This window comes from Scyliorhinus torazame, chromosome 3 (genome assembly GCF_047496885.1).
Source record: "Scyliorhinus torazame isolate Kashiwa2021f chromosome 3, sScyTor2.1, whole genome shotgun sequence".
Lineage (NCBI taxonomy): Eukaryota > Metazoa > Chordata > Chondrichthyes > Carcharhiniformes > Scyliorhinidae > Scyliorhinus > Scyliorhinus torazame.
The window spans coordinates 26369825-26392524 of NC_092709.1; the positions used below are offsets into that span (position 1 = coordinate 26369825).

The 22700-nt window shown below is 48.3% G+C and overlaps 1 protein-coding gene across 1 annotated transcript in view; it reads right to left on the reverse strand.

Moving 5' to 3' along the window:
* The window catches only part of LOC140408357 (protein farnesyltransferase/geranylgeranyltransferase type-1 subunit alpha-like), a 25430-nt gene extending 5933 nt beyond the window's left edge, over positions 1-19497 (reverse strand). Inside the window, exons 1-6 of the mRNA XM_072495447.1 lie at positions 19156-19497; positions 15968-16053; positions 12823-12937; positions 9118-9222; positions 8888-9014; positions 1235-1383 (exon numbers count right to left, since the gene is read on the reverse strand). Of these exons, the coding sequence (XP_072351548.1) occupies positions 1235-1383; positions 8888-9014; positions 9118-9222; positions 12823-12937; positions 15968-16053; positions 19156-19346 (773 nt within the window). The 5' untranslated portion in view covers positions 19347-19497. The remainder of the gene's footprint in view (positions 1-1234; positions 1384-8887; positions 9015-9117; positions 9223-12822; positions 12938-15967; positions 16054-19155) is intronic.
* Positions 19498-22700: the final 3203 nt, after the last annotated feature.

The window sequence follows — 22700 nt, forward strand, 5'->3', positions numbered from 1 at the left end:
GGGGCCCAGCTAAATGCTCTTGGGACACGTGTCGAATCCCACAACAGCAGCTGATGGAATTTGAATCCAAGTTAATAAATCTGGAATATAAAGTAATGCCTCAGTAAAGGTTACCACGACAGCTAACATCGATTTTTGTAAAAACCCATTCATCCCTTTAGGGGAAGAAATCTGCCATCCCCTTACCCCTCTGCGGGAAATGTGATTCCCGACCTGCAGTGTGGCTGACCCTTAACTGCCCTCTGAAATGTTCAGTTCAATGGCAATTTGGGACGGGCAACAAATGGGCATTGCTGGTGACGCCCGCATCCAATAAAAGAATAATGAAAAATCATTCTGGAAAATCTTGGATTCAAGCCCCACCCCAGGATCAGACATTTCAGAGCAGGACTGAGGGAGTGAGACATTTAACCCGATATGTCATTTTCCCTTACTGGTGAAGAGCAGCAGCGATCTCCTAGTGATCTGGCCGATATTTATCTTTCCACTAGCATCGCTGTATCAGATCAGCTGGTCATTGTCACACTGCTGTTTTGGGAGGCCTGCTCTGTGCAGTCTGGCTGCCCTACTTCCTATGTTACAAAAGTAATTCAGTGGCTGCAAGTCACTTTGAGACACACGAAAGGCGCTAAATTTCATAGAATTTACAGTGCAGGAGGCCGCCATTCGGCCCATCGAGTCTGCACCGGCTCTTGGAAAGAGCACCCTACCCAAGGTCCACACCTCCACCCTATCCCCATAACCCCCCAGTAACCCCACCCAACACTAAGGGCAATTTTGGACACAATGGGCAATTTAGCATGGCCAATCCACCTAACCTGCACATCTTTGGACTGTGGGAGGAAACTGGAGCACCCGGAGGAACCCCACGCAGACACAGGGAGAACGTGCAGACTCCGCACAGACAGTGACCCAAGCCGGGAATCGAACCTGGGACCCTGGAGCTGTAAAGCAATTGTGCTATCCACAATGCTACCGTGCTGCCCAAGTTCTTTCTTTTGTGTAAAGAAAAGTTTCCTGCTATCAGTAAGAAGGTTTGGCCTCACCACCCTGGAACATGTGCACTATTGCACTGGAAATTATTTTCAGTTTACTGTAATGGTATTCCACACATTAGTCGAGTTCCAAGTACGGTGACTTATGGAAATACTCCCGACTGAACACCACCCTAACTGGAGGCAGAAGTTTTAGCGTTGAATTATTTGCGAGTGGGGATAATTAAAAGAAGACTAACTCGACTTCACGATCAAGTACTGCAGCGTCATCAAAGCCACTGGTGTTTGAAATGACGAAATATCGCTGGTTCCATGCGGAGTTATTTCGCACATCCTCTTCCAGCAGCTGATCCACATACTCCAGTTCATTGTTCCAAAGGTTGAATTCCTGTAAAACACAGAATGTGAGAAAAATCAGCATCTCACTCAACAGAACCATGCCCATGCTGCCTACGGGAAGCATGTCCAATCCCTTTTCCAAAGGTTACAACTGAGTGATACCTACAATGTGGAAGGATCTACAATACTACACTTGCAAAAGGGATACAATAGACAGTTGTGTGCGTGTACAGTATATTTCAAAGAATGAAGACTAGCGTTCTTAGTAGCTAATCTACAACTCGTGTACTACTACATCCTGACTCAAGAATAGGTTTCATAGGATGAATCAACCAAAGAGACAATTCAAAACACACCAACGAAAGGATGGTTAAAAAATAATATGTTTATATCTCTTGGTAGCGAAGCTCGATAATATGAGAGGATCGAGTCATACCGAACAAGGTGATGCCTGGTTCAACCTCTTCCTCCATCCAACCCCCCCATGTCTTTGCAACATAAAAACAGGAGGAGACACAGCCACTCGAGCCTGCTCCAACATTCAATAAGATCACGGCTGAACTACATCAACTCCATTTCCTTCCTCGATTCCCTTGGTGGTCAAGAATTTATCGATCGAGGTCAGGTGTTTCACTCGGGGCTAGATGCCAAAAATCGAGGGGTGGTGATCTTGGTGGGAAAGAAGGTGTCATTCGAGGCGTCGAGCATTGTGGCAGATAATGGCGGTAGGTACATAATGGTAAGTGGTAACTTGCAGGGAGAGAGGGTGGTATTGGTCAATGTGTATGCTCCGAACTGGGGCGATGCGGGTTTTATGCGGCGTATGTTGTGTCGGATCCCAGACTTGGAAGTGGGGGGCCTGATAATGGGGGGAGACTTTAACACGGTGTTGGATCCGGCACTGGATCGCTCCAGGTCTAGGACGGGTAGGAAGCCGGTGGCGGCTAGAGTGTGGAGGGGATTTATGGACCAAATGGGAGGGGTGGACCCTTAGAGATTTGGAAGGCCAGGAGCTAGGGAATTTTCATTCTTCTCACATGTCCATAAGGCTTATTCTCGAATCGACTTTTTCATTTTGAGTAGGGCGCTGATAGCGAGAGTAGAGGCTACCGAGTATTCGGCAATAGCCATTTTGGACCACGCCCCGCATTGGGTGGACTTGGAGATGGGGGAGGAGAGGGACCAGCGCCTGCTGTGGCACTTGGAGGTGGGGCTGTTGGCGGACGAGGAGGTGAACGAGCGGGTCCGAGGAAGTATAGAGAGGTACTTGGAGACCAACGACAACGGGGAGGTCCGAGTGGGGATGGTATGGGAGGCACTGAAGGTGGTGGTGAGGGGAGACCTGATCTCCATTAGGGCCCACAAGAAGCGGAGGGAGCGGGGGGGGGGGGGGGGGGGGGGGGGGAGGAGGCTGGTGGGGGGGGGGGGGGGGGGTAGACAGGAGGTATGCGGAAGAGCCTGAGGAAGGATTGTTGAGGAAGAGGCGCAACATCCAGGCCGAATTCGACCTGGTGACCACCAGGAAGGCGGAGGTGCACTGGAGGAAGGCCCAGGGGGCGGTCTACGAGTATGGGGAAAAGGCAAGCCGGATGCTGGCGCATCAGCTTCGGAAGCGGGACGCAGCTAGGGAGATCGGGGGAGTTAAGGACAGGGGAGGGAGTGTGGTGCAGAGTGGGATTGGCATCAATGGGGTCTTCAGGGACTTCTACGAGGAATTGTACCGATCCGAGCCCCCACGGGTGGAGGGAGGGATGGGCCATTTCCTGGACCAATTGAGGTTTCCAAAGGTGGAACAGGGACTGGTGGCGGGACTGGGGGCCCCGATTGGGCTGGAGGAGCTGATCAAAGGGATAGGAAGCATGCAGGCGGGGAAGGCACCGGGGCCGGACGGTTTCCCGGTCGAGTTCGGTAAAAAATATATGGACCTGTTGGACCCGCTGTTAGTTAGGACCTTTAATGAGGCAAGGGAGGGGGGGGCTTTACCCCCCGACGATGTCCCGGGCACTGATCTCCTTGATCCTGAAGCGGGACAAGGAGCCCCTGCAATGTGGGTCTTACAGACAGATTTCCTTGCTGAATGTAGATGCCAAGGTGCTGGCGAAGGTCTTAGCCACGAGGATTGAGGATTGTGTGGCGCAGATCATCCATGAAGACCAGACAGGGTTTGTGAAGGGGAGACAGTTGAACGCGAATGTGCGGAGGCTTTTGAACGTTATCATGATGCCGGCGAGGGAGGGGGAGGCAGAGATAGTGGTGGCGATGGACGCTGAGAAAGCCTTTGATAGGGTAGAGTGGGGGTACCTGTGGGAGGGGCTGAAGAGGTTTGGGTTTGGGGCGGGGTTTGTCAGGTGGGTTAGGCTGTTGTATGAGGTCCCGATGGCGAGTGTGGCCACAAATAGGAGGAGGTCCGAGTACTTTCAGTTGCACCGAGGAACGAGAGGGGTGTCCCCTGTCCCCCCTGCTCTTCGCACTGGCGATTGAACCCCTGGCTATGGCACTGAGAGAGTCGAGGAACTGGAGGGGGTTGGTGCGGGGTGGGGAGGAGCATAGGGTGTCGCTTTATGCGGACGACCTGCTGCTGTATGTGGCGGACCCGGTGGGAGGAATGCCAGTGGTAATGAGGATCCTTAGGGAATTCGGGGACTTTTCAGTGTACAAGCTCAATATGGGGAAGAGCGAGCTGTTCGTAGTTCAGCTAGGGGACCAGGAGAGGGGGATTGGCGAGCTCCCACTAAAAAGGGCGGAGAGGAGCTTCAGATATTTGGGGGTCCAGGTGGCCAGCAGCTGGGGGGCCCTGCATAGGCTTAATTTTACAAGGCTGGTGGAGCAAATGGAGGAGGAGTTCAAGAGGTGGGATGCGTTGCCGCTGTCCTTGGCGGGTAGGGTGCAGTCAATCAAAATGACGGTGCTCCCAAGGTTTTTGTTCCTATTCCAGTGCCTCCCCATGTTTATCCCGAACGCTTTTTTCAGGCGGGTTAACAGGAGTATAATGGGGTTTGTGTGGGCGCGAGGGACTCCGAGGGTGAGAAGGGTGTTCCTGGAGCAGAGTAGAGATATGGGGGGGGCTGGCGCTACCCAACCTTTGTGGGTACTACTGGGCCGCCAATGCGACGATGGTGCGCAAGTGGGTGATGGAGGGGGAGGGGGCTGCATGGAAGAGACTGGAGATAGCGTCCTGTGTGGGTACGAATCTGGGGGCGCTGGCAACGGCGCCGCTGCCGCTCCCTCCAAGGAGGTATACCACGAACCCGGTGGTGGTGGCAGCCCTCAAAATTTGGGGGCAGTGGAGGCGGCATAGGGGGAAGTTGGGGCCTCGCCGTGGACCCCATTACGGGGGAGCCACCGGTTCGCCCCAGGAAGAACAGGTAGAGGGTTTTTGGGGTGGCACAGGGCAGGGATACGAAAGTTGGGGGACCTGTTTGTGGACGGGAAGTTCGCGAGCTTGGGTGAGCTGGAGGAGAAGTACGGGCTCCCCCCGGGGAACACCTTCAGGTACTTACAGGTAAGGGCGTTTGCCAGACGGCAGGTGGTGGAATTCCCACGGCTACTGCCACACTCAGTACAGGACAGGGTGCTCTCGGGGGGGTGGGTGGGAGTGGGGAAGATCTCGGAAACTTACCAGGTGATGCAGGAGGAGGAGGAGGAGGAGGCCTCGGTGGTGGAGTTGAAAGGTAAGTGGGAGGAGGAGTTGGGAGAGGAGATCGAAGAGGGGACGTGGGCAAGGCTCGGCCTCGTACAGTTTAAGGTGCTGCACAGGGCACACATGACCAGGACAAGGATGAGCCAGTTCTTTGGGGGCAAGGACAGTTGTATTAGGTGCTCAGGGAGCCCAGCAAATCACACCCACATGTTCTGGGCATGCCCAGCGCTGGAGGAATTTTGGAAGGGCGTAGCGAGGACGGTGTCGAGGGTGGTAGGATCCAGGGTCAGACCGGGCTGGGGGTTCGCAATATTTGGGGTGGCAGAGGAGCCGGGAGTGCAGGAGGCGAAAGAGGCCGGAATTCTGGCCTTTGCGTCCCTGGTAGCCCGGCGAAGGATTCTCCTTCAGTGGAAAGATGCGAGGCCCCCAAGCGTGGAATCCTGGATCAGCGATATGGCAGATTCATTAAATTGGAGAGGGTGAAATTCGCCTTGAGAGGGTCTGTACAAGGGTTCTTTAGGCGGTGGAAACCGTTCTTAGACTTTCTGGCAGAACGATAGTCATTGGTCAATGGCAGCAGCAGCTCGGGGGGGGGGGTTACTTTATTTTTGTTTATGTTATTTACACTGGAGGGTTTGAGAGGGTGTATACACCTGTTGTGTTAAGTCGGGGTGTTAATGTTAATTGATTATTTATGTACAGGGGGGGTTGCTTTTTTAGATTGTGTTTTGTACTTAACCCTGTTGGGTTCTTTTTTCTTTCTCATTTTGATATTAATATTTTATGAAAACCTTGAATAAAAATTATTTTAAAAAAAAGAATTTATCGATCGCAGTCTAGAGTATGCTCAACAGGTGACGATGCACAGCTCCCTAGGGTAAATAATTCCAAAGAGTCACAGCCCTGCAAATGAAGGGACATCTCAATCCTTATTGATCAACCTCCCTGAGATCACTGTCATTTTCTACTTTAATCACTCTTTCCAGGCATTCAAGTCTCATAAATGGAACTCAAATGAAAGAAGGGATCAGAACATTATACACCAGCCATCTGAACATCAGCGATGGGGGAAAACAATGGAATCCTTACTAAAGCAGAGAATAAAAGAACATTATGAGAAATATAATGTTGAATAGTCAGTATGGGTTTCAAAAAGGAAAATTTTGCTTGACTCAGTTTGTTAAATTATTTGATGAGGGAACAAAGAGAGTAGACAAGAATAGCAATGCGGTAGATATAATTTATCTGGATTTTCAAAAGGCCTTTGATAAGGTGCCCCATGTAAAACGAAGGTCAGAGTATGTAGAGCCAGGGGACAAATGACATAATGGATTGCTAGCTGGCTTCAACACAGAAAGGAGAGAGTGAGAATAAAGAGTAGTTATTCAGAGTGACAGAAGATGGAAAGAGGTGTTCCACCAGGATCAGTGCTGGGACCACTGCTGTTCACAATTCATGTTTAATAATTTGGACTTTGGAATCAAATACCCAACACTAGATTTGCAGATGACAATAAAATTAGGAGGGTGGTGCAGGGAGATGGTCAATACCGAGGAGGATTGCAACAAATTACAGGGAGGACATTAATAAACTTACAGAACGGGCAAATGATTAGCAAATACAGTGCATCACGGATAAACGTGGGACCGTATATTTTGGTAGGAAGAATAGGGAGGCCACTGATTATTTGGAACCTGAAAGTCTAGGTGGGGTGGAGAAACAAAGGAATCTTAAAATAGAATTACTCCAAAGAGCGGCATGTGGCGCAGTAGTTCGCACTGAGACTGCGGCGCTGAGGACCCGGGTTCGAATCCCGGCTCTGGGTCACTGTCCATGTGGAGTTTGCACATTCTCCCCATGCTTGCGTGGGTTTCACCCCCGCAACCCAAAGATGTGCAGGTTCGGTAGATTGGCCACACTAAACTGTCTCTTAATTGGGAAAAAAAAAAATTGGGTACTCTAAATTAAAAAAAAATAGAAATACACCAATCACTAACAGCTGAACCACAGGTTAGGAAGGCCTTTAAAAACAAAATGAGCACTAGGTTTTATTTATAGAGGGATAGAATTGAAAAATAGGACAGTTATGCTAAACTCAGGTCAAATCTTGGTTAGATGGTACATTAGAGTACTATGTGCAATTCTGATTGCCACATTATGAAAAACAGAGGCACGGTGAGGAAGCAGAGAAGATTTACAAGGATGAGACCAGAAATGCGTGGGTATACAAGTCAAGAAAGTACAGACAGGTTGGATCTCTTCTCTTGAAAAAGAAAGCCGAGGAGGCGGCCTTACAGAGACCTTTAAAATTATGAGAGATATTGAGACAATGGATACAGAGAGAATGTTTCCTCTTGTGCAGAAGAGCCGAACCAGAGACCATCAATATCAGATAGTCATCAAGAAATCCAATAAGGAATTCAGAAAAATACTTCTCTATCCAAAGAGCTGAGAAAGTTTTGGACAAGTCAGTGGTTGAGGTGAATAGTATGGATAATTTAAGGAGAAGCTAAATGAGCTTATGATGGAGAAAGGAACAAATGGTTACTTCTGCAGATTTGGATGAGAAAAGATGGCAGGCAGATCTAGTGGAGGATAAACACCTGCATAGACTGTTTGAAATGAATGGCCTGTTTCTGTGCTGTATATCCCAGTGGCCTGTTTCTGTGCTGTGTATCCTACATAATTAATCCCTCAGCTTTCCCTTCCTTACAACTGACACTTTTAAAACCCAAGCTTGGTATCACCTGACCTCAACATATCCCATCACCTCCCCCATCCAACTTTATTTCTGCCCTGCGAACCTTAACTGGTTAGAAGAAAAAGCTCTGTACTGGGTTAAGCTTCATAAGACATAGGAGCAGAATTAGGCCATTCAGCCCATCATGTCTGTTCCACCATTCAATCATTCTAACCCTTAATCCACTTATTAATCAAGAACCTATCTATTTTTGTTTTAATGACACTGGGGAGGCAGTGGCATAGTAGTATTATCACTGGGCCAGTAAACCAGAAACCCAGGTTCGAATCCCACCAATGCAGACGGTGAAATTTGAATTCACAAAAATCTGGAATGAAGTCTAACGATGACCATGAAACCATTGCCAATTGTCATAAAAGCCCATCTGGTTCACTAATGTCCTTTAAGGAAGGAAATCTGCCATCCTTACTTGGTCTGGCCTATATGTGACTCCAGACTCTCAGCAATGTGGTTGACTCTTAACTGCCCCCTCAAGGGCAATTAGGGATGGGCAATAAATGCTGACTCAGCCAGCGGCTCCGCGCTCCATGAACGAATAAAAAAAACTCAGTGACTTGGTCTCCACAATCTTATGCAGCAATGAGTTCCACAGATTCACCATCCTCTGGCTGATGAAATTCCTTCTCATCTCTGTTTTAAAGGATCGGCCCTTCAGTCTGAGGCTGTGCCCTCTGGTTCTAGTTTCTCCTACAAGTGGAAATACCCTCTCCATTTTCACTCTATCTAGGCCTCAGTATTCTATAAGTTTCAATGAGATCTCCCCTCATGCTTCTAAACTCCATCGAGTAGGGGCAGCACGGTGGCGCAGTGGATAGCACTGCTGCCTCACGGCGCCAAGGTCCCAGATTCAATCCCGGCTCTGGGTCACTGTCCATGTGGAGTCTGCACATTCTCCCCATGCTTGTGTGGGTTTTGCCCCCACAACCCAAAAGATGTGCAGGGTAGGTGGATTGGCCACTTTAAATTGCCCCTTAATTGGAAAAAATTAATTGGGTACTCTAAATTTAAAAAAAAAAATAAACCCCATCAAGTACAGACCCAGAGTTCTCAATCGCTCCTCATATGACAAGTCCTTTGTTCTTGTGAACCTCAAAAGAATGGAAAAAGAATAAGATAAAAGAATGGAAAAAGAATAAGATACAAGTGGAGTACCTTAATCACCCATTGTCTGTGCTGCCAGGCATGGTAGTTTTTTGCATCTTGTTTGAGGATCCCAGAAATAAATCCCAGTTCCTGCGAAGCATCTTTTAACCATTCTACAATCTTCTGTCTGTGATACCTAGGGGGAACAACAGGAGTTACAATGCCTCATGTTTTTTATTTATTCTCTCATCACCTGTTTTTTGCCGACTAACATGGCAAGCAGCCTTGTTTTTACCTACCAAACTTGATAGTTCTTGGGTTGGTCCTCAATGATATCTGAGATGTAAATTAATTCCTCGTGGAGGTCCTTGCTCAATGACTGCAACACCACTCTGCGGAAATGCCTGAATGGAATAAAAGCAGCGTCAAATCTTTATTATCTGGGCGTGCGTGGGGAATGAGTGGCGCCGGTTAATCAAAAAAGGCGGTTAACGGAGAGTTCCATTTACCAATAGAATACAGCACAATACTTGTAGCATGAACTAATATGCAGACACTCAAAGAACAGTATCCAGAGATCTTGAGCAAAGGCGGCTAAGTGAAGTTTAGATCCAGTTACACCATCAGAAATTCCGGTTGGTGGTGTGCTGGATAACAGTGATTGCAAATTAGCACAGCAAGTTCTGATGGAAAGAAATTTGCATTCGTGCAGGAGCAGGAGGAGGTCATCCAGCTCTTCGAGTGTGTTTCACTATTCCATTAGATCGTGGTGCAACTGGATCTAAACTTCACTTAGCCGCCTTTGTTCCAGATCCCTGGATACCCTAAACTAAAAAAAAAACAGTCCACCTCACTCGTGACTGATCCAAATGCCTCAGCATACAGATCCATTTGGGGACGAGAGTCCCAGTTTTCGTACAACACCGCTGAGGGACACGTCTAGAAGCTTCATTCAAATTATTTTTGAAATGCAGTCACTTGTCATTGGGTAGGCAGCATATTTGTGCACAGCAAGATCCTGCCAACACCAATGACCTGTTAATCGTCAAGGGAGAGATGAGAGAGCGTTGGCTCAGCACAGCCTGGAGAACTCCCTGGCTTTCTTTCAACAGTGACGTAAGACTTTTACCACCCATCTGGGCAACTCGATATAGTATACAGCCCAAACTCGACACCTCTAACATACATCGATCCCTCAGCACTGTACAGAACTGTCTGGTCATCATGCAGCAAAGACACATCTACTTCAACCCAGAATATTCCTTTCAAGTCAAAGCCAAGTGAGAAGGCCAAGGAAAGCTGAAGGAATCTTAGTTGAAGGATCAAAGTCCTGCCGAACTACGACAAGTTGAAAGAATCTATAATATTTTTGGATTACGCCAAGTTGTTAGATTCCTACTATTATTCGACTGTGTAAAGTTGAAGGAATTTATATTATTCCTACTATTCGGTTACCAGTAGCACTTTGTGAATACTGGGACTCAGCAGAAATTTGCAGTTAAAACTTCTCAGGTGCCAATAAGAATTGTTTTATGTTTCTACTATTGATTACAATTTGAAAGTCATTTAAAAGGCAATTCGTAGACAATTTGAAGCTTTCAGAGAATTAAAGACATTATTTTCTTGCTTAGGCAGACAGCTCGAAAGTCAAAGTCTGGAAATGAAACATGAAAAAAAAGAGAGAGAGCTAAACTAAAACTAAACGTCAAGACCTCAAAAACACACTCCAAAAACACACTACATCACTACAGAAACACACTAAAACACTACATCACTACAAAGACAGACTGACAGACAGACAGACTAACAGACCAACAGACTCAGAATTAAGGACAGACTGACATACTAACATGGCGGGGGGGGGAAACCTTTCAGTTATACACTTCCATATCTGTCTTAAGTCATCTAATCACACCCGAATATAATCCTAATTGATTTGGGTTAGACTCAAACACATTTGATTTGATGGCAAGCCATCCATCTTCAATGTGCAACATTAGCTTTTAATTGTTTCATGTCTGCATGTTATGGCATGTGATATTCTGCTAATCTTTACCAGCAATAAACTGGTTTTAAGCTAGCTTGGCTAATGTAACAATAGAGACTTCATATCGAGAAAGCTGGAATCAAATATATATTTGATTCAATGCTCTACAAACTGCACTGGACTCCTGCCACCTCGTTGCCATGGAATTCAGCCCTTGTCCTTGACAGTAGCACAAGCATAGTGTCAAATTGTTTTGCAACTTGCTGTTTTAATCTATGATGGAATTATGCTGTTTCACATTGTTTTGTGTCTCTGCATGTCCAGAGATAACCTGAGGTTATGAGTGCTGAAATCCTCATTTTAAAATGGGTATTTAAAACTGGGGCTTAAACAGCAATCTTTTACCTATACTAGTTGTATCAGAAATACCTGGCTTCTACAAAAGCCCATCTAAATTTGTAAAAAGTAAACCTAAAACAGAGATGAAGAAGAATTTATTTACTCCATGTACTTTAACAGCCTCAAAGTAACACGAGTTGAAACAGTAGGGGTGAAAACATATACAATGCAGCTATAACAGGTAAATATACTTGCCCTCAACATAATGTTTACCTTGAAAGATTCTCCCTCTTCTGCTACTTCAACCACCAAGGGGGATTAGGGCAACAATGCCATCAACTCCAAATTACACACCATCCTCACTTGAACATATATCAACGTTCCTTCATCATCATTAAGCCTATATCCCAGAATTCATAGAATTCCTACAGTGCAGAACGAGGCCCTTCCGTCCATCAGGTCTGCACTTACTCTGCTAGAGCATCCTACCAAGGCCCATTTCCCCGTCCACCGCACCTAACCTGCACATCCCTCGACACTAAGGGGTAATATTTCATGGCCAATCCACCTAACCTGCACATCTTTGGGCTGTGGGTGGAAACCGGAGCACCCGGACGAAATCCACGCAGACCCGGGGAGAAAGTGCAAACTTCACACAGGCACTCACCCAAGGCCGGAATTGAACCCAAGCCCCTGGTCCTGTGAGGAAGCAGTGCTAACCAATGTGCCACCGTGCCGCCCAATTCCTACATAACTAATTTGTGGGAGCCCCTTCACCACGAGTACTGTTGTGGTTCAAGAAGGGGGTATTTGCTAGCATTGAAGGACCAATACATATGACCTTTTAGAAATGACAAAGAGATGAACGAGAATTTTAGGAGCAGTTGGACTGTGATAGCAGTGAAGACTGGTGATGCTATACAAAACTGATGATCAGGCTGAGAATTCATACGGTTCAAAGTGAGGAGTTAGAACACAATCGATCAATTACAATGGAATATGCTCAAGAACCCAGAGGGGTAACTCAGCCATATTTTTTTTTCAAACAAATAAGGTGAATCAGGGGAGAAATGTAACAGAAAATATTTTTCAACAGGCATCACTGCATTATTTTAATTTTTTTTAAAAATTCCAATTGAGGGGCAATTTGGCGTGGCCAATCCACCTACACTGCACATCTTTGGGTTATGGGGATGAGACCCACGCAGACACGGGAGAATGTGCAAATTTCACACGGACAATGACCCGGGGCCAGGATCAAACCTGGGTCCTTGGTGCCGTGAGGCAGCAGTGCTAACCACTGCCCCACCTGCCTCCCCCATCACTGCACTATTAACTGATAAATTCCCAATTCGCTCAAGATTAAGACCCTCTTTGGCCTTAGAATTTAATTTCCACACTCACTACACTCAAGAGAATCCTCTTTATCTTTACAAATCAGCAATAATACAAGCAGATTAAAAGAACAAGCCTGAATTACACAGGTGTCTTTAATCACAATTTATTTTACATCTCAATGCTACTTTAGAAAGAAACCTACCATGCACCAAACATTCTTCATCAGATAAATAATGATATTAAAATCAAAAATGCACCGGCTTGGGCGTAAAGGATTACTGCAATTTTTTTTCTGTTACTTTTCACAAAGGAAACTGATTGCCGGTTCTAACTGCCTTACCATACTGTGTAATTTGCAGCGTTCAGTTCTATTGCGTCTGTTGTCAGATTCAGTGTTCGCTCACTGCGTTCATCAAGCTTTAGGACAGCCCTGAAGTAATCATATACATCTTTAACTAGAATGGGGGGAAAAAAAGTTTAGAAAGTTAGAGTTCAAAGCCAGTTTACAACCAAATTGCCAACAACTGAACAGTCTAGAATTTAAAAATACGAATTTCGAAGAGGCATTTTTCTTTTTAAAAAATAAATTTAAAGTACCCAATTCATTTTTTTCCCCCAATTAAGGGGCAATTTAGCGTGGCCAATCCACCTACCCTGCGCTTCTCTGGGTTGTTAGGGTGAGACCCACGCAGGCAGTGAGAATGTCCAAATTCCACACGGACAGCGACCTGGGGCCAGGATCGAATCCGGGTCCCTGGAGGCGTGAGGCAGCAGTGCCAAGAATTGTGCTGCCCTTCGAAGAGGCATTTTTCAAGTAAGCACTGGGAGTAGAGCGAGAGACCAATGGATACGTTTCCTCTCAATAATGATGGTTTATTCTGGTAAGAAAACTGGTTTGAATATGGAAAAGTTAATTCAAAGTTTTGCAGACTTGCGATTGAGGACTCCAATGAAAAACTATAAAAAGCACTGTAAATTGCAGTGTTGTAGCAACAGCGTACATTTATAACATAAGAACTAGGAGCAGGAGTAGGCCATCTGGCCACTCGAGCCTGCTCCACCATTCAATGAGATCATGGCTGATCTTTTGTGGACTCAGCTCCACTTTCCAGCCCGAACACCATAACCCTTAATCCCTTTATTCTTCAAAAAACTATCTATCTTTATCTTAAAAACATTTAATGAAGGAGCCTCTACTGCTTCACTGGGCAAGGAATTCCATAGATTCACAACCCTTTGGGTGAAGAAGTTCCTCCTAAACTCAGTCCTAAATCTACTTCCCCTTATTTTGAGGCTATGCCCCCTAGTTCTGCTTTCACCCACCAGTGGAAACAACCTGCCCGCATCTATCCTATCTATTCCCTTCATAATCTTATATATTTCTAGAAGGTCCCCCCTCATCCTTCTAAATTCCAACGAGTACAGTCCCAGTCTACTCAACCTCTCCTCATAATCCAACTCCTTCAGCTCTGGGATTAACCTAGTGAATCTCCTCTGCACACCCTCCAGTGCCAGTACGTCCTTTCTCAAGGAGACCAAAACTGAACACAATACTCCAGGTGTGGCCTCACTAACACCTTATACAATTGCAGCAGAACCTATCTAGTCTTAAACTCCATCCCTCTAGCAATGAAGGACAAAATTCCATTTGCCTTTTTAATCACCTGTTGCACCTGTAAACCAAATTTCTGCGACTCATGCACTAGCACACCCAGGTCTCTCTGCACAGCAGCATGTTTTAATATTTTATCATTTAAATAATAATCCCTTTTGCTGTTATTCCTACCAAAATGGATAACCTCACATTTGTCAACATTGTATTCCATCTGCCAGACACTAGCCCATTCACTTAGCCTATCCAAATCCCTCTGCAGACTTCCAGTATCCTCTGCACTTTTTGCTTTACCACTTATCTCAGTGTCGTCTGCAAACTTGGACACATTGCCCTTGGTCCCCAACTCCAAATCATCTATGTAAATTGTGAACAGTTGTGGGCCCAACACTGATCCCTGAGGGACACCACTAGCTACTGATTGCCAACCAGAGAAACACCCATTAATCCCCACTCTTTGCTTTCTATTAATTAACCAATCCTCTATCCATGCTACTACTTTCCCCTTAATGCCATGCATCTTTATCTTATGCAACAACCTTTTGTGTGGTACCTTGTCAAAGGCTTTCTGGAAATCCAGATATACCACATCCATTGGCTCCCCGTTATCTACCGCACTGTTAATGTCCTCAAAAAATTCCACTAAATTAGTTAGGCACGACCTGCCCTTTATGAACCCATGCTGCGTCTGCCCAATGGGACAATTTCCATCCAGATGCCTCGCTATTTCTTCCTTGATGATAGATTCCAGCATCTTCCCTACTACCGAAGTTAAGCTCACTGGCCTAGAATTACCCGCTTTTTGCCTACCTCCTTTTTTAACAGCGCCTTTAACCTCAAAAAAATATCCCAGGGGGCTTGAGTGGTTCACAAAACAAATGAAAGGCAAACCCAAAAGTGGCTATCAGTATGAGTGACCAAAGCTTGGTCAAAGAGGAGAGCTTTTGAGAAAGGGCTTAATGGGAGAGAGGAAGGTGGAGAGCAGAGAGATTGCAGAATGTAAATCCAATGCAACTAAATTTGTGGCAACCAATAGTCAGTGGGTGCTCATGAGGCAAGAATCAGAGATACAGAGTTTTTTTGAGGGTGCAGGGCGGGGGGGGGGGGGATAATTTAACAGCACCAGGAAGAGGGGAGTTTAAATGCAAGGATAAGAATTGCACATTTGATGCAATTAGGGACCAGGAACCAATATTGGCCAGCAAGGGCAGGAATGATGGGTGAAATGAAATGAAAATCGCTTATTGTCACAAGTAGGCTTCAACGAAGTTACTGTGAAAAGCCCCTAGTCGCCACATTCCGGCGCCTGTTCGGGGAGGCTGTTACGGCAGCACCTTGGCGCAGTGGTTAGCACTGTTGCCTCACGGCGCCGAGGTCCCATGTTCGATACTGGCTCTGTGTCACTGTCCGTGTGGAGTTTGCACATTCTCCCCGTGTTTGCGTGGGTTTCGCCCCCACAACCGAAAGATTTGCAGGGTAGGTGGCTTGGCCACGCTAAATTGCCCCTTAATTGGAAAAAATGAATTGGGTATTTTTAAAAAGGAATGATGGGTGAACAGAACTTGCTTCAAGTGTGGGTACGGGCAGCAGAATTTTGTATAAGCTGGTGTTTACAGGCAGTGCAGAATGGGAGGCTGGCCAGACATGCATTGAGAGAGTTGACCCTGGAGGTGACAACATCACAGGCAATGGTATCAGTGACAGACAGACTTGGAAAAGTGCCAAGTTCAGAAATGGTAGCAATCAATTTTTCATTAGCAATTCAAAACAATCATTTATAAAAGGACAATATCAGAGACCAAGATGTTTTGATGCCATCAGGTTCAGAATTAATTCAGCCACAAAATTAATTTAACTCCAATTCAATACTTACAATTCTCAGAATAAGCGATCTGAACAACTGGATTGGGGCCATCATCCTGGGGAACTGGCTTAATATCAGCCCATTCCTTCCGGTCTCTAGAAAAAGGATGATAATTTGATCAGGGTTTCTTAAAGTATCATGCAAGGAGAGCCTGGGTATTGAACCTCTTGGATCAACCCTTATCTGGCGTCCATGTAGACATTTGCTCACAGGAGTCACTGGATAGCCACCAGCAGTGGATCATTTTTCCCTTCCATAGCCTAGGATGCTGAATATAACTGCAGCCTCACAAACCAAGGTCAGTTATTTTGCTCCAAGGAAGGATTGTCTCCGGTGCTCCCAGTCTTTAATCGGTCAGTGGCAGCCCCACATTCACCACACAGAGTTATTTGGGAGTGGGAGAGAAGGGTTGGAGGGGGACACACTCTATATTTTAAAATAATTTGCTTACCATTTCCTACTTTATTTGAAATCAACAGCATTCTATATAATCCTTGGAGAGCGTACTATGAACTAGGGAGTTTACAAACCATTGCTTGGATGATACTACACATCAACTGCGCAATGAAGAATAATGCAATCCTCAAAATACCAGCTCCGAAGATTAAACATCTGAAAAAAATTGCCTTTACCCAGAATTTAAATCAGCGAAAACACAGAACTACAGATGATGGTTACAACAGGTACAAGCTTAGACCTGAACTACTCCTCATTATAAACTGTACAGTCCTGGAGTAGCCACTGCTAGTGAATAATGATGATATTCTGAGTTCATCAGTTTGGAAATCATTAAAACCATGACCTAGAAATACAGCTTCTCTGTAGCTAACCTGGCTAGTCGACAAGGTGGGTTATCTACAGTATTAGTCAAAACTTTGAGCACTACAATTTCAAGATATTATCAGCCTTCCATCTCGTAAGACGATGATTTGCACTGTGCTGGTCAACTCTGTGTTAAGCATCGCCTGATGTGGCCCAGGTCATCCACTCTGACATGGCAGTCTGTACTGTATTTGCAACAAGGTAGCTTGGGTTTCAGGCTTCTCCACGGGCTATGGTACCCCATGATGAGAATTTACATTTCCATAGAGATGGACCTGGGAACCCCCTTTTCCCTTAAAACACCAGTACTCCAAATTACTAAAATAATCCTGGTCTTATCAGCCAACGGTCAGACTCAAGAGCACAAACTATTGCTTCTGCCATCACTGGGGTTGAGGAACAGTATTAGCGAAGTCCAACCCACATTGTAATGTGTGACTTCAGTGGAATTTTCTGCCTGCTCTTTGCAATTATTTCAATTTGGGACATCAGTGCCAAACAGTTTCCAAGTTGTACAACAAACATGAATGAACTGCATTGCACATTGCAAATCCCACATCTATCCAATTCCAGCAGTCTTTGGGAATGATGAGCTCCATTCACTATAAACCACAACTTAAACAGGGGCTGGGCTCAGACCAGGGAGTTAGGACCCCTGGTAGGTACAGAGAAGCTGCAGGCCATAGACGCCCGTTCCAGAGCAATTGTCTGGGCGTCCCTCAGCCCCATTCCCAGACCTAGTCCCCCATTCTAAGCCCGCAAGAGTTCTAGGCCCATTCGCCCATGCCCAGCCTCCCAGTGCCTGGCTCAGCTCCTGGCTCAGGTCCCCCAGTCCAAGGTAATAATAATCTTTATCATTCTCACAAGTAGGCTTACATGAATTCTGCAGTGAAGTTACTGCGAAAAGCCCCCAGTCGCCACATTCCGGCGCCTGTTCGGGGACACTGAGGGAGAATTTAGAATGTCCAATTCACCTAACCTGCACATCTTTGGACTGTGGGAGGAAACCGGAGCACCCGGAGAAAACCCATGCAGACACAAGGAGAACATGCAGACTCCGCAGACAGTGACCCAAGCCGGGAATCGAACCTGGGACCCTGGCTGTGTGAAGCAACAGTGCTAAGCAATGTGCTACAGGTCCCCCAGTCCCCCAACCCCAGGCCCAGTCCCCCAACCCCAGGCCCAATCCCCCCGCTCCACCCCCAGGCCCAGTCCCCCCACCCCCAGGCCCAGTCCTTCCACCCCAGCACCCCACCCCCAGTCCCCTCGCCCCCCACCCCCCGCCCCATCCCCTGTCCCCCCACCCCCAGTCCTTCCACCCCAGCCCCCCTGCCCCAGTCCCCCACCCCCAGGCCCCCCACCCCAGGCCCAGTTCCCCAACCCCAGGCCCAATCCCCCCGCCCCACCCCCAGGCCCCCCACCCCCAGGCCCAGTCCTTCCACCCCAGCACTCCACCCCCAGTCCCCCACCCCAGCCCACCACAACCCGACCCCCAAGCCCAGTCCCCCAACCCCAAGCCCAACCCCCCCATGCCCAGTCCCCCCAACCCCATGCCCAGTCCCCCAAGCCCAGCCACCAGGCCCAGGCACCCACCCCCAGGCCCAGTTCCCCGGACGAAGCCCCCCAGTCCCAGCCACCCACCCCCAGGCCCAGTCCCCCCGACCCAGCCCACCACCCCCAGGCCCAGTCCCCCCGACCCAGCCCACCACCCCCAGGCCCAGTCCCCCCGACCCAGCCCCCCACCCCCAGTCCCAGTCCCCCCGACCCAGCCCCCCCCCCACCCCCAGTCCCAGTCCCCCTGACCCAGCCCCCCCCCACCCCCAGTGCCCCAGGCCCAGCCCCCATCCCCAGTCCCAGTCCCCCCGACCCAGCCCCCCCCCCACCCCCAGTCCCAGTCCCCCCGACCCAGCCCCCCACCCCCAGTCCCCCCCACCCCCAGTGCCCCAGGCCCAGCCCCCACCCCCAGGCCCAGTCCACCCGACCCAGCCCCCCACCCCCAGTCCCCCCCGACCCAGCCCCCCACCCCAGTCCCCCCCGACCCAGCCCCCCACCCCAGTCCCCCCGATCCAGCCCCCCACCCCCAGTCCCCCCAATCCAGCCCCCCACCCCAGTCCCCCCGATCCAGCCCCCCCCGACGCAGCCCCCCACCCCCAGGCGCAGCCCCCCACCCCCAGGCCCAGGCCCCCGACGCAGCCCCCCACCCCCAGGCGCAGCCCCCCACCCCCCGACGCAGCCCCCCACCCCCAGGCGCAGCCCCCCACCCCCAGGCCCAGTCCCCCGACGCAGCCCCCCACCCCCAGTCCCAGTCCCCCGACGCAGCCCCCCACCCCCAGGCCCAGTCCCCCTGACCCAGTTCATCTGCCCCAGGCCCTCACCTGTAGAAGGAGTATCCGTCGCCCCTCCGACCTCCTGCTCCGCTTTCCGAGTCCCCGGAGGCCCGCCGCCCGCCCTCCACGTTCAGCTCTTCCCAGGTCGGGCCCTGCAGCTGAGGTTCCAGCTCGGCTGCTCCCGGAGCCGCCTCTCCCTGGGCCCCGCTCTCAACCTCCCGCTCAGCCGCTGCCGCCATCCCCGGCCCGCCCGAACGTCACTTCCCGCCGCCGAGTGACAGAGAACCGGGATCAATCCCGGATCAAAGCCGGCTGCCAGCCCGGACCCTGCAGCTCAGCCGACCCCTCCAGCCCAATCAATTCGTGAGCGGAACCTAGAGTAAACCAGATCCGAATCGATATGGACCCAGAGGTAGCTCTCAATCTGGATCCAGAGCTGCTGTAGAGCTAGATCCGAACTGACTCTAGAACACATTCGGATCTGAACCTAGATTAAGCCAGATCCGAATCGATATGGACCTAGATGTAGCTCTCAATCTGGATCCAGAGCTGGTGTAGACCTAGATCCGAACCGACTCTAGAACCCATTCGGATCTGAACCTAGATTAAGCCAGATCTGAATCGATATGGACTCAGAGGAAGCTCTCAATCTGGACCAGAATCTGGATCCAGAGCTGGTGTCGAGCTAGATCTGAACCGACTCTAGAACCCATTCGGATCTGAACCTAGATTAAGCCAGATCCAAATCAATATGGACCCAGAGGTAGCTCTCAATCTGGACCAGAATCTGGATCTAGAGCTGGTGTAGAGCTCGATATGAAGCAAGAGTTAGACCTAGAACTGACTCTAGAGTACATTCGGATCGGAACCTCGAGCTAAATCAAGATCAGAAGCTGGATCTAGAACAACAACAAAGTCCAGCATCTAGATTAGCATCTGAATCTAGATCTTACCTTAGAGCTGAATCTAGCTCATAATCCAGACCAGAATTTAGAACTAGAGTGGGTCTAGATCTGAGCCCAGAGCTAGATCTGAATCTAGATATAAATCTGGGTAAAGTTAAGACTCTAGATCTGGAGCTGCAGCTAAGCCTGCATCTAACCCTAGAGACAGCTCTGGATCTAGATTTCCATCTGACTAGATGTGAGCCTAGAACTAGATCTGGATCAAGATCTGACCCCGGAGCTAGATTTACACCTGGATTTACAGCTGCATCTAGAACGATCTAGATCTGAATTTGGGATCTACATCCCAGATGTATCAGCTGCAGGTGGTGTTCGCCTCCTGTCTGCCACTCACATTAAACATGGAGCTGAATTAGGACTAAGTCCTTCCATGGCTATGATAAGTCACAACTGTGCAGCTGACCATAAGACATTGGAGCTGAATTAGGCCACTCGGCCCATCGAGTCTGTTCCGCCATTCAATCATGGCTGATATTTTTTCATCCCCATTCTCCTGCCTTCTCCCCATAACCCCTGGTCCCCTTATTAATCAAGAACCTATCTATCTCTGTCTTAAAGACACTCAGTGATTTGACCTCCACAGCCTTCTCTGGTAAAGAGTTCCACAGATTCACCACCCTCTGGCTGAAGGATTGCAAGCTGAGAAAAAGACCAAGGTCCATCCAGTTTACCTGATACCAACGACAAGCAGGAGCTGAGTGTAGGTAAAACAAGAGAGAGGTACAGTACATGCTACAATGAAATGTCATAAACATATGCACTCAGTAGCCTTAAGAGGGAGGTAGCACAGTGGGTAGCACTGTTGCTTCACAGCACCAGGGTCCCAGGTTCGATTCCCGGCTTGGGTCATTGTCTGTGCGGAGTCTGCACGTTCTCCCTGTGTCTGCGTGGGTTTCCTCCGGGTGCTCCGGTTTCCTCCCACAAGTCCCGAAAGACGTGCTAGGGTGAATTGGACATTCTGAATACTCCCTCAGTGTACCTGAACAGGCGCCGGATTGTGGCGACTAGGGACTTTTCACAGTAACTTCATTGCAGTGTTAATGTAATGTGACAATAAAGATTATTATTATTTAAAAAGTGTTCCCATGCTTGGGAGAGAGGTAGGCCAAAGTAAGAAAACCATCTATAATAGTTATAAACAACTAGTGCAGCAAGAAAACTGCAGCAGATATTAATCCAAGATGTATTTTGTGAAGTATCAGAGCTGGCCTACTTAAAACTTGTTAATTCACATAGGTCAAGTTGCTCCTTCCCACTTACCCTACATGTCCTGTACTGTCACTCGTGAATCATCTGTTCTCACTTTTTGACTGTGGTCCTTTACTTTAAGCCCTTGGATTTGGCATCTGAAACAGCTGCTACTTGGGCCCAGAGGGATGACACTGTCCTCAACAATATGTATCTTTCCCCTCATTTACTCTGCCCTAATTGGTGCATCAAACCAGAATTGTTCAGGAAATGGTCATATGTGCTATTAAGGAAATGCTGGAGTTCCGGGATCAGTCAAAATTAGTTGTCACACCATCTCAGACATCCAGCCTTTTGAGATAGTTACGAGACTCTGCTGCTGGTCCCATAATCAATACTCATGCATATGGCCAATGACATTAACATGAACCAGGTGCAAATATTCACATCGACAGCGGCTTCCAACTTTGTGTCCAGCCTCCCAGTGACAAATTGCTCAACTGGAATCTGGGCCATATTTAGAGATGTAAATTTGAGCAAGTGTAAGATTTTCAGAGTGTAATTTCCAACTCAGATTTGACAAAACAAAAAGGAAAAACGTGGAGAAATCAATTATTTGGAACAATGTTATAATTCATTTAACAGACTTCCAGTGGCGGCCATGGAGTGAGTGGTCGCATATAAGATGGCTCCTTCCTGAGGTCTGATTCTTTGGTCCTTTCTGGCCATTTTATGGGAGTATTGCAGGTGGAAAACATGCTAGGATTGAAGCACTAGGTATTCTCTTTCAATGGGTAATGTCGAAGAGTTACCAGACGAGGAGTACGTCGAATAAGGTGCACTCTTTGGACCAGGAGGCGCTGTAGGGGAAAAGATGGCAGAGGGACCTGTGGCATCGTTGCCTGAACAGCGTTGACGGAGCAGTTGGTCAAATTTCTCTTGACCAAGTTGAAGAAACAGAGGTTGGGTGGCCTCGGAAGACATGGCAAGAGTGGCAGAGCCGATTCAGGCTGCCCTGGAGAGAGTGGAGCGCTGGAGGTGCAGAATGCGTCGATACAGAAAGTGGAGGCGACGCTGGCTGACCATGAGGATTGGATCACCTCACTAGTGGCAGAAATGCTGATGATGTCCGAGGGGCAGAAAAAGCTGAAGGAGAAGGTTAACGACCTCGAGAATCACTCCAGGAGGCAGAATCTGTGCATCGTGGGGCTGCCTGAAGGCATTGAGGGAGCAAGGTCCATGGAGTATGTGACCAAGATGTTTGAGAAGTTGGTGGGGGAGGGGGTCTTTGACTGCTCTCCTGAAGTGGATCAGGCTCCTCAGTTGTTAAGGAAGAAGCCAAGAGTTGGGGAGCTGCCACGGGCAATCATCGTACGCCTCCATTGGTACGTGGATAAGGAAAAGATCCTGAAGTGGGCAGAGGAGACTTGTGAATGTACC